Source organism: Balaenoptera musculus, chromosome 2 (genome assembly GCF_009873245.2).
Source record: "Balaenoptera musculus isolate JJ_BM4_2016_0621 chromosome 2, mBalMus1.pri.v3, whole genome shotgun sequence".
Taxonomy (NCBI): Eukaryota; Metazoa; Chordata; class Mammalia; order Artiodactyla; family Balaenopteridae; genus Balaenoptera; species Balaenoptera musculus.
In genome coordinates this window covers 164221259-164233712 of record NC_045786.1, presented here as the reverse complement: position 1 = coordinate 164233712, position 12454 = coordinate 164221259, and the positions used below count along the sequence as shown (strand labels likewise).

General features: G+C 51.8%; 1 protein-coding gene across 2 annotated transcripts in view; it reads right to left on the bottom strand.

Moving 5' to 3' along the window:
- The window catches only part of RIN3 (Ras and Rab interactor 3), a 122505-nt gene that overhangs the window by 65659 nt on the left and 44392 nt on the right, over positions 1-12454 (bottom strand). For both annotated transcript variants that reach the window (XM_036843253.1, XM_036843252.1), the window contains exon 3: positions 3972-4089. In XM_036843253.1, coding sequence (XP_036699148.1) covers positions 3972-4089 — 118 coding nt within the window. The remainder of the gene's footprint in view (positions 1-3971; positions 4090-12454) is intronic.

The window sequence follows — 12454 nt, the reverse complement described above, 5'->3', positions numbered from 1 at the left end:
TCGCTACCCCTCCCTGCTAGTCACATGCTGGCGGGAGGATCATACTTTCCATCCCATTGAGTCTGACCTGGCCATCTGACCTGACCTGAAATGTGATGGGAAGTGACACCTGCCACCTCTGAGTAAACCCTTTCGGCTCCCATCCTGGAATTATGCCATCTCTCTCCCTTCCCTCTGCCCCCAGCTGGGGGCTGCTCTTTCAGCCCGGATTGCAGAGTGAAATGTTTTTGTAGAGAGCTTCAGCTGACAGGTGACGTGAGTGAGAAATACACTCACATTACTGTGTGTGCAGTACTGTGTGTGTACAACCCAGTGCAGGGCAGGGCTCTTTGTCACCACAGCATAACTAGCCTGAGCTGACTGGTTCAGAGTTTTGCCAAGAAACTCTTCACAAGGAACTAGAGGATGACCTAAGCACACAGAAGCACAGAGGTGGTCCACGCGGGTCTTCCCCTGTCAGAGCAAACGGAGTGGGGTCACAGATGAGGCTGACCACCCGCTTTGGGGGTTCCCCTTGTCTCCTTCCTTCACCACAGCTCTGTGTGGGGAACCCCAGCAAAAGGTCCCGGTTCCAGGCTCTGGGCCTTTCCCTTGCCCGCTTCCTCCTCAGGCCATCCCCCCACTGCAGCTACCATGGCCACAGGAGGACTCAGGAAGTTGGTGGCTCCTTCCTCCCATGAGGGACTAGGAGGCAGGCCCCACATGCTGGGCTGCGATTTACCCAGAGCCTTGGAACCCTGTGTGTAGGCTTATTGCGCTCCTCCTTTTGCTTTAATCCTGCAGGAGGCTCAATAATAACAGCAATAACAACAACACAATTATAACCCTCTATGGTGCTCTAGGTACCACCCTAAGCACTTCAGACATACTAACTCCTCCTTAACGCACCCTGCGAGGCAGGCACCATTATCACCCCCATCTTAGAGGCCTGGAGAGGTTAAGCAAGGTGCCCAAGGCCACACAGGTGGTAAAAGGCGGAGCTCGGATCCGACACAGGCTGTGTGGCTTCCATGGTCCATGCTCAAAAACCATGTTAAGGAGGCTGGTACTGAACAGAAAGGCAGCACAAAGGTTGAAGCAGCGAAGCAACATGGCAAAGAAACACACGATCTGCTGCTTTCTTGCTGTTGTCTGGTTTCTCTGGGGGCAGATCTCAGGGGTCTGAGGTTTGGGGAGCAGTGGAGTAAAATAAAAAAAGCGAAATGAAACACATGCAAACTTATGGCATCTGTGTAGTCACAGTGAATGGACACGAATCGTGATTTGGAACAGTTATGTTTCACGAAGGATGTTTGGTTTGCTCTTTTCAGCTAAGCTGAGCAAAAATTTTTAAAGGTTTAAAAATGGAAAATGGGATTCTACCACATGGGAGGAAGACATGAAACCAGGGAAGGAAGCTTCCTCCATCCCGAACACCTTGGTTTACTCCTTGGGCTCCTAATCAGAAATGAGACACATGACCAGACATGACATCCTGGTTCCATGGGGTAGATAAAGCTTGTGCACGCTTCCTGACCAAGTTCCAAAAGCCTGGGGAAGCCAGGCTGTCGTTGGGTTGGGCAGACCTAGAAGAGATTACCCTGGAGATGGGGCAGGGAGGTGGAGAAAGAAGCACAGGGGCAAAGGAGGAGAGCAGAACTTCCAGACGTTCCGTCAGTCCAGCCCAACTCCCTTTTCCTCCAGGAAGCCTCCCTGGTCAGCCTGCCCTTGAAGCAACGCTCCCCCCTCCCACTTCCAGAGCATGTGCTGGCGTGCAACAGGCTCGGCACAATGCTACTCCCCACTTCCAGCGACTTTCCTAATGTTAGTGTTGAAGTTCAAGAGCACAACTGGCTCCTGGACTTCTAAAGGATTGTAGACACCTGGTGTCTGGGCAGCCAAGTCCCCGAGAGCCTGGCTACTCTCAATAAGTAGCAGGACTGCCCAAGACCAGAAGCAGACAGGCTGATGTCTGTCTCTTCTCCCAGGAGATCAAAAGCACACCCAGGGTCTGTGCAGCCCCAGGTGCCCCAAGCAACCTCACCCCTTCCGCAGTCATCAGAGGGCGCTACATATTTGGTCTGGGGAAACTGTAACACTCTCCTTCCTCTCTGAGATCCCTACATTGTCTTCCCTGCTGGATGCTGTAGGGCGGGAGTCATTAAGGGTTGCTGTATAAATTAACAACCCCACACGCTCCTTACACCTTACCCAGAGAGCAGATTCCGAGCAGTTCACCAAGATTCAGGCCCTCTGCGCCTCCCTGGACAGGTGTCTGGACCACATTTCCCAGTCTCCCTTGCAGTTGGGTGTGGCCATGTGAGCAAGTTCTAGCCAATGGAATGTGAGCACAAGTGACACACCTACTTCCAGGCGTTGAGGTAAGACCCGCCCACAAGCCTCCTCTTTCGCCTTCCAGCCTATGGCATGGAGTCAACCACAGGAAACTGGGGTCCCTGAATGAGCCTTCCCCACTGACCAGGAATCTTGCACATGATTGGGAAACTTGCCCCTTCTGGGTTTAACCCATTACATTTTTTGTTGTTATTGCAACAGCTGGCTAATCTTCCCACTTATATGTTCTCCATAGCATGACTCTCCACACTTGTTTATTGTCTCCTCTCTCAGGGGCAGGGACAGTGTTTTGTTCCCTGCTGTGTCCCCCGTGGTAGAACAGCTCCTGAGACACAGAGCAGACACTTAATAATCAACTGTTGAATACATGAATGAGTGAACTGTTTCACCCATTCAGTGTACGGCAAGAACAAGAAACTGCCCCTGCTTTTGCTTTCTCCTCCACCTCTGGAGCTAGAAAAGCAGCATTTAATTGAACTAATATCCTCACCCTTCTGGAGCCAGCCTGTATTCCCTGCTCTTTGACACCCTCCCGGAATCCTTCCCACCATGGTCTTCATCCTCTGTGCCCCTCGGCCAGAGGTCCCAGTGCACTTACATCTGTCACACTGCACAGCAAGTGTTGAGGTCTGTGTCTCTCCCACCCACCTTGCCCCCCACCCTCCAACTACACTGGGAGAGCCTTGAGGCCAGAGCTCTGTCTTTTTCATCTTTGCATCTTCCCAGTGTCGGGCACAAGTGTCTCTTGAGAAACAAGCACCCTAAAATATTTAATAAATATTTTAAAAATATTTATTATATTTATATAACATTTAATTATGCAAATATATGATTAAAGTATATGTTTCTATTATATACTTATAATATTTATAAAATACTTAAATATTTTACCTTCTTTAAATGTTGTCACTCTGCTGCTAACCAAGAGTAAAAAGCTTCTGACATCCCTGGATCCATTTGTAAGAGGATCTAAGCCGGTGCTTGGAATAGTCTACAGATTCTTCCAACAAGCTTTTTGGATCTTAATACCTGGCTTGGCTCACGAGAGGAGGGGGAAGCCCAAACCCTTTCAATTGCGTACAAACCCACCCTTGTTTGGAGGTCCCCAAACATTTTTCCACGGAGGCTCAAGCCTGCTCCTGGCAGCCCTGGGCACACACAGGATTTTTGTCTTTCAAAGTGCTTGCCCATTTGACCCTCACAAAGGCCCTGTGATACAGACAGGAAGTGACTATTATATCCATTTGACAGATGAGAAAACCGAGGCTCAGAGAGGTTCAGTGACTTGTCCAAGATCATGGTCTGAGTGTGTGCTGAACTGTCACTAGGACCTAGGGGCCCAGACATGTCCTCTCTTTTTCTTCCCTTTCTGCACCATGACCTAACAGAGGAAACTTCATAGAGGCCTTGAGGAAGCAAAGCCATCAAGCTGTGACATGGGTGAGTGGAAACTCGCATTGACTTTGAGTGATAAACCGAGTTCAAAACAAACCGGGCCAAATAACTTCAGCAGATGAAAGCTTTCCCCCTTCTTCTAATTTTAGACCCTTCTGGCCTGGGAGGAGTGTCTGTGGTTACAGGGTGTAGCATCTGCTGCTGCCATGTGGCTGCAGGCAGAACGGGGACATGGTACTCACTCGATTTTTCTTCTTTAATGGTGTATTCCAGCACCGCGGATGAGCTCTCGTTTGGGGAAGGGAAGTGGACACAGAGCACCAGGTGCTTCAAGCTGCTGTCCCGGCGGACCAGGAACGTCTGCAATGGAGGAAGGGGGAACTCCATGAGTCAAAGATTTGGGGGGGAGGTTATTTAGAAGGACAAGAGTGAGATGGAAGTCATCTGGAATGTTCCAGAAACAAAAAGGCAAGGTGGGGGAGTCTAGCATCCCGAGGTAGAACTAGGGGTTCTGCCCCAAGAGCCATGTGTCACGTGGCCCATGTGCCCTGGCTCCTTGAGTCTCAACTTCTCATTTGTCCATTGAGGGGGGTCAACTAAATCAGTGCAGATTCCTGAGTCCCGCCCCTTGAGATGCTGGTTAGTTGGGGGAGGGTAGCGGGCCTGGAATCAGCTGAATCTGGTACAGGCAGTGATCCAGGGTCATGCTTGGAAAAGCTCAAATGGACGGGTTGAATTTCAACTCACACGCCAGCACGTATGCCCTGGGGGAAGCTGCTGGAAACGATCATAGATATTAGTCAATTCACACTATTTTTCCCCCATGGAAACAAAAATAACTAATAACTAATATACACAGCTTTCTCTTTGACAGGAACTGTTATGAATACCTTGCATATATTCACTTGCTTGGTCCTCTCAATAACCCTGTGATGTGAGTTTTGCTGTTATCCCCACTTCACAGATGAAGAAACTGAGGTGCTCTCTGACCTTAACAGGACCTGGCTCTTCGGGCTGGTGTGAAGATCAACTGAGGAAATACCCATATGGGCTTGGCCCCTAGGACATACCCTGGAGGCTCTGGCTGGCCAAGGCCACACAGCTGAAAGGGGCAGAGCTGGGATTCAGTCCTGGATGCTGGTGTCCATGCTCCAGACCCCACGCTATGCAGCCCCTCTCTGTTCTATACATCCTGCCCAGGGAGGGACTTGCCCTTTCTTCTCCTGTGGGTTTACTCTAGTCGAAATGATGCTTCTGGGACTTCCCTGGTGGTGCAGTGGTCAAGAATCCGCCTGCCAATTCAGGGGACACAGTTTCGAGCCCTGGTCCGGGAAGATCCCACATGCCGTGGAGCAACTAAGCCCGTGCGCCACAACTACTGAGCCTGCACTCTAGAACCCAAGAGCCACAACTACTGAGCCCTCGTGCCACGACTACTGAAGCCCACGCACCTAGAGCCTGTGCTCCACAACAAGAGAAGCCACTGCAAGGAGAGGCCCACACAACGCAACAAAGAGCCCCCGCTCGCCGCAACTAGGGAAAGCCCACGTGCAACAACGAAGACCCAACACAGCCAAAAATAAACAAATTAAAAACAAAAACAAAACCAAAACAATGCTTCTGAGCCCCAGGGACCTATCTGTGCTCTAGTAACCCAGCACTACCCGAAGTCTAAACCAGAGCCAGGGCGTTTATAGACGCTTCACTTTTACTTCTCCTGCTCTGGACGATGGTTCTGCTCGGTTACGGGGATTGTGACTCTGAAGTTTTCCACTGTTACACCCACAGCAGCCCCGGGGCAGCGCCCTCCCCACGGCCATCAGGGGGAGGGGACCCCTGATTCCTTTCACAGACTCTGTGGTTTTAAAAGGTTCTTTTTAGTCTCCACTGGCCCCACCCAGGCTCGTCCCTTCTTCTGGGTGATGACAGACCCCTTCTGGAATCTCCCCAGCCTCCTGGGGCACAGCTCCCCCTGGGGAAGAGGAAGAGGGTTGGTCCTCCCCCCAGGAAGGGTCACTCCTTCCTTTCCTGAGAAAGGACTTGGTCACGGTGTCCCCCCTCCCCTCCACCCTCGTCCCCACGAGGGGCCTAAGCTGTTCCCACTCAGGCTCCAAGAGCCCAGTCTACAGTGTGGAAGACCGGAAGTCTGGCCAAAGATGCTGAGAGAAGATTGGGGAGTAGGGCCACTGGGGCCTCCAGAGGATGTGGCCCCAAGCATGAGAGGCTCTGGAGAAGCACAGAGATGGTGCTTCTCCCCTTCCCCCGCCAAGGCACACTGTCCTGCCACCCCTTGGGTGATGCTCCAAATTCCCCGCCATTGTTATTGATTACTATTATTATTATGATATTGCTATAGTATTATAATTGTTAATACAATGTCGTTATAATTGTTAGTAAAACATTATAATAATGTTATTATTGACTAGTAGCAGCTAACACATATCGCTTCCCTCCTCTACCCAAGCCTTAACCCCAGTTCATTAGATTCCATGATCTTACTTAACTCTCATATGAGAGGGGCTGCTGTTATTATCCCCATCTCACAGATGAGGAAACTGAGGTACAGAGAGGCAGGTAATGCCCAGGACGACAGGGCTAGTAAGTGCTGGAGCTGGGATCTGAGCTCAGGCCCTTCAGCTCTAGATCCTGAGCCCTCGGCTGCCCTGCACCCAGACCACAGAGGGCAGTCTCTTGGATTAAGCTTCTGCTCTCCGTGAGAGTGCCTCTTGGGAGCAGGGACACAACGCACCCATCAGCCATTGAACCGTGGTCAGAAATGAGTTTGCCAGCCCCTCTCCTCGTGCAGGGCAGGGTGGAGAGAGCCTGAGAACCCAGTGGATAGAGGAAGGCGGGAGAGAGGCTTCTGGGGCAGAAATGCGAGCTGGGCGGGGGTGCTGGTGCCCCACCTGGAGGGACGGCCCTCCTAGGGGACCCAGCGGGAGGCCAGCTCTCCTCTAGATGCTTCTCTGCACTCCCCGCACAGCCTCGCCCGCTGCAAGCGGCAGCGTCACTGAGCTGATGCGTCCACCTGGACCCGGACGGCCCCCAGGAGCGCGTCTTTCCAAGAAAAGAGGTCACTTCGGCTCCTCTTCAGAGATCCAAGGCCGAGCTGCCTCCTACCCATCAGGTCCATGGGACCCAGCATGTGTGAGGGAGTGTGTGTGTGTGTGTGTGTGTGTGTGTGTGTGTGTGTGTATGAGAGAGAGAGAATGAGTGTGTGTGTGTGAGAATAAGCCCGTGGGTGCTATAAAAAATACAGCTGGTCTTTGTCCCTGGTTCCTGGCACAGAGTTTCAAAAACCCTTGGATTTTCCTGAGTGATGGGGGTCTTTAGTAATTCATAAAGAGCCCCTTTGGGCCATACCTGAGTTTATGCTAACAGGCGGCTCAAGTGGGACCTTAAAGGAGGGGCTGCCCCAGAAAGACAGTCGCATAATTCTAGAGGGTTGGAACCCGAAGCCCCACCCTGACCCCTGGAAAGGGGAGAGGGACTGCAGACTGAGTTCAAGCACCGGGCACTGATTTAATCTCCTGGTTGGTGAACACACTGACACGTGGGGAGGGTGCGTGCCCGGTTTCCATCGGGAGAGGGTATTGGAGCTCCGTGTCCCCCTCCCCAGCCCAGACCTCACCCCCGTGTGTCTCACATTCAGCTGCTCTTGAGTTGTATCCTTTATAATCAAACTGTCACCATAAGCATAATGCTTTCAGTGAGTTTTCTGGGTCTTCCTAGCAAATTATCAAACCTAAAGAGGGGTCATGTTTGTGGTCAAGTCAGACAGAAGTGTGGGGAGCCTAGGGACCCCACTTGTGTCTGGCATCTGCAGTGAGAGCAGTCTTTTGGGGACCTTCCCTTTAACTTATGGGATCTGTGTTCGCTTCGGGTAGTCATGTCAGAATTGAATTGAACTGTAGGACATCCAACCGGTATCAGAGAACTGTTGTCAGGAGCATAGTGAGTGTGTGTGCAAGTGTGTGAACGTGTGTGAGTGAACATGTGTGGGAGTGAACATGTGTGGGAGTGAGCGTGGAATAAGGGAACTCTGGGCTGCCGCCGGGTCCCCCCTGCTGGAACTCTGGGAAGCCGGGCACAGGGAGCGAGGCCCAAGCGGGAGCCGGTGGTGCCCCTGGGAAGGCAGACAGCAAAGTTGGATCCTTGACCCTGACCGGGAAGGAGCTGAGGCTGGCACTCTCCTGAACTGAAACCAAACTGGGGGTGTCTGTCTTTGTAGGGCACATGTGTGAGGGACACAAGACAGGTCACTGGTTCAGAAGCCCATGCACATAGCAGAGTGGCCCCTCGCCGCCCTGAGTGTCAGGAATGGCACAGGAAGGAAAACAGTGTTTTTCAAACTGTGGGTAATGACCCATTAAGGCAAAGGCCACCAACCATTTATTTTTCCAAAAGAAAATACAAGAGAATAAAACAAGACAATAGGATACCTATCATAAGGACGGACTTTTTGTCAGAGAGATCGAGTGAGAGAGAGACGAGTGGAGGGCCAGGGCCGCAGGACAACATAGACTGCCTACTCTACTGATTGTCAACTTCTTCCTGGACTATTTGACCCCCACTGATCTCTCTCTAGGGTGACTGCAATGACAAATCACGGTTGCCAGCCTCAACGGGGACCTCCAGCAACGCCGCCTTGCAGTCTAATTGGCTCTTTCACACCCAGCACGTAACTATTTCTGGACTTCTTCACTCCGCTGAGACATGGACCCCGTTCTCCACCCTCCCGTTCCACAGAGAGAAAGAAAGGAGATAAGAGCCTTCGGACAGGAACTCCTCCAGCTGCGGGGAGAGTCACAGTCTGTCACAATCTGCATTTCTTCTTGGGCTCCCAGAGGGCCCAGAGCAGCCAGCTATGAGCTCTGTGGCCCTGGGTAATTCCGTGGCTTCTCCGAGCCTCAGTGTTCTGATCTGTAAGCGGGGATAACACCCACGACCACCCAGCAGAAACAAGAAATGAAACCAAAGCCCCGCGCCTCCGTGTTGGAAGGGTAAATGAGACGTTGCATAGGAAAGCACCCAATGGGATACATGCGTCTCCAGCGATGCTCACTAAGGATTAATTCTCCATCTGCTTCCACCCTCCTCCCCCACGGCTGGTTGATATTCCTCAGTCTCCCAGTCTCGGGTTCCATCTAGAACTGGAGATCAGTCTACCACATGTGTTTCTTGTGAAAAAAACTCAGAAGGGATTTCCTTGAGAGTGTGGTTCAGTGGAGGGTAAGGAGCCAGAAGCTGAAAACAGCGGCTGACGTCTGCGCTCTGGGCCAAGTACCTTACGCATCACCCAGCTCTCCCCACGGCCCCATGAAGCAGGCACTATTACCATTCCTTCTGATGGATGAAGACTCAGGGCACAGGGAGGTTAAATAAACCCAAGGCCACGCAAACAGGAAGTGCAGAAGCAAGATGCAGACCCAGGTGTCGCCAAGAACATCTCACTTATCTCTTGCCATCAAGTCTGTGTTATCTACTCACTGCAGGCCAGGGGTGCAGACAGGGGTGGAAAGTCCCCCAGGCTGGGCTCAGGTTCCCAGTTCTGAGCGTCCAACACCCACCCTTTCAGCATGGCCACAAAGCCTCCTGTAGCACTTCCTTCTGCTGTGGCCAAGTCCTGGGGCGCTTATCTGAAAAGCCAAGATAAGGTACTGGGTCGGGGGTTTGGGGGGCTGAGTTAGTGGGGGAGGAGCAGGGAGGGAGGCTAGAGGAGTCCTCCGACCTTTCCTGCCCAGATGGCAGTCGGGGAGGGGGCACTGACAGGTGCCTGCTATGGGCAGAACCCCGGTCAGTGGTCGGCCTTGGCCACTGTCCTTCGGAATAAGATGGTCTGTTCTGTGTTCCCCTTTGGGGAGATTTAGCACCTCAGCTAGTCACAGGGTCCCTTCTAGGAAGTAGCCACAGACAGCACCTCAAAAACAGTGTCGCTGTGCGGCTCCCTGCAAGAACGTATGCAGAGCGGTAACTCCTACAAAGTGTTCTAGGTTAAGGTGCGTCTCCCATGCTTAAACCCAGCAGAGTTCAGCCAAAGCCAGTGCCAGGAGAAGGGCATCTGAGTGAGCTGCCTGTGTCCCCATCACACCCCTACCCTCACCAGGTGTCCACTGCTTATCCTCTCAGGAGATGCTGCCCGTGATGGTTGTTGCAGGTGAGTACCCAGGGGGCTAAAGGGCTGGGTGTGCCACCCAGAGCTCCTTCTCCAGCACCCTTGGGGGGTCCATGTGCAAATTCTCCAAGCCCCTCTTACTTCTCTTTCTACCCCCCTGCAGCCTACTATTTAGAGCTGCAGGGGGACTCGAATCTCAGCTCTGCTCCTTACCAGCTGTGGGTCTGCAGGCAAGTTACTTTTACTCCTCTGGTCTCGATTTCCTCGTCTGAGCCTGAGAATAATAATATCCACCTTTCAGGGTTGCTGTGAGAATTGCTGGTCATATATATAAATGCCTGGCATAGAGCATGCACTTAATGATACTTATTATTATTATAGACTGCTACCATTTACTGAGCACTAAACCAGATGCTAAGATTTTTACCTGCATAATCTTGTTTGACAAATAAATGATAACTATTAATACGATTATTATTATGTATCTTTTTTCCAAACAAAGAGATAGGAAAACGGACTCAAAGATCATTCACCTATGCGGTAGATTAAAATGGCCACAAATTCTTTACAGCTCCTCCCATCAAGAGGTGGAGTCTATTTCCCTGCACCTGGAAGGGTGGCCTTAGGATTTGCTTTAACCAAAAGAACGTATCGGGGACTTCCCTGGTGGCGCAGTGGTTAAGACTCCGTGCTCCCAATGCAAGGGGCCTGGGTTTGAGCCCTGGTCAGGGAACTAGATCCCACACGCATGCTGCAACTAAGAGTTCACATGCCACAACTAAGGAGCCCATGTGCTGCAACTAAGGAGTTGGCGAGCCGCAGCTAAGGAGCCTGCGAGCCACAACTAAGGAGCCCTTGAGCCGCAACTAAGGAGCCCTTGAGCCGCAACTAAAGAGCCTGTCTGCTGCAACTAAAAGACCCAGTGCAACCAAATAAATAAATAAAAAAAATTTTTTTTTTTTTAAAGAACTTCACTTCTTTCTTTCTTTATTTATTTATTTATTTTTTTGGCTGTGTTGGGTCTTCGTTTCTGTGCGAGGGCCTTCTCTAGTTGCGGCAAGCGGGGGCCACTCTTCATTGCGGTGCGCGGGCCTCTCACTATCGCGGCCTCTCTTGTTGCGGAGCACAGGCTCCAGATGCGCAAGCTCAGTAGTTGTGGCACACGGGCTTAGTTGCTCCACGGCATGTGGGATCTTCCCAGACCAGGGCTCGAACCCGTGTCCCCCGCATTGGCAGGCAGATTCTCAACCACTGCACCACCAGGGAAGCCCCAATAAATAAATATTAAAAAAAAAAAGAAGAATGTAGCAGAAGTGACTGTGCATTGCTAAGCCTAGGCCTTAAGAGGCATGTCTGCTTCCATGCTCACCCTGTTGGACCACAGCTGTCATGTGAAGAAGGCTGAGTGAGCCCGCTGGGGTCGTGAGGCCCAGCCCACAGCTGGCACTAACCGCCAGGCAGGTGAGCAAGGCCATCTCTGGCCAGCCGGCCAGATGACTGCAGCTGCTTGACTGACCCCAGGAGAGACCAGCAGAAGAACCACTCAGCAGAACCCAGCCCAAACTGCTGACCCACAGAATCCTGAGAAAGTTGAACACTGACTGTTTTAAGCCACTGGGTTTTGGAGTGGTTCGTTATGCCACAGTAGGTAATGCTATAGCTGTGGGTTATGTGGAGGTGGGACCTCATCCTTTGGGTACCCCCCTCCTCTCTTCCTTCTATGAGGTGCTGTTGAGGGGTCCCCAGAGCTTGGCGGGGAAGTTTGAAAGCCACGGGTATGTCCAGCTCCTCACTCTACAGCCAAAGAAACCAAGACCCAGAAATGCAAAAAGACGTCCTGAGATCACATTATTTGTTCGTGGCAGAGCCAGGACAAGAATGCAAGGCCAGTGACCTTCAGATCAGGGTTGTGACCATAACAGTACATGTCCTCCAACCCAGCCAGCCCACAAACTGAGCGTGTGTTCTATGCCAGGCACCTGGCTAGAGGGTTTAGATACCTTGCAGCAACTCCCTCCCCGGCGTTTAGAATATTTTACCCCTTGTACAGATGAGAAAACAGTGTAGGAAGAGGACTGGCAAAGAGAGAGGGAAAGGGGAAGGTCCAGAGCATCGGGCCTTGGGGCCCTTCTGTGTAAGACTTTAGCCCACGATCTCTGGAGCCAGACTCTCAGAGTTCAGTCCTTAGTTGGCTACTCTTGAGCTGTGTGACTGCTCTGGGGCTGCTTCTTCCTCTGCAAAATGGGATCATGATAGTTCCTGCCTGTGACGGTCGCTATGAGTTAGCCCCCTGAGAACCAGTCCCCTCCCTCTCCTTGCTAACTGACCACAATTCTGGCCTGGGAGCAGTGCATTCTGCCTCAGGAGATGAATCCTGTTTGGTCAAAGCCAGTCATGGCTATTCTGTTCCCCTCTGCCACTCACCCCCTTCCCCAGCCTCCCTCACAGTCAGGGGTAGCCAATAAGGTATCTGGAAAAACATCTGTTCCCTGACAAAAAGGTTGAGCCTAAGAGAAGAAAGCCTTTTGCCCATGACCTTCTGCTTTTAAATGAGTGAGATGGCTGGAGCTGCAGCCGCTATTCTGTAACCATGAGGTGACAAACAGAGGA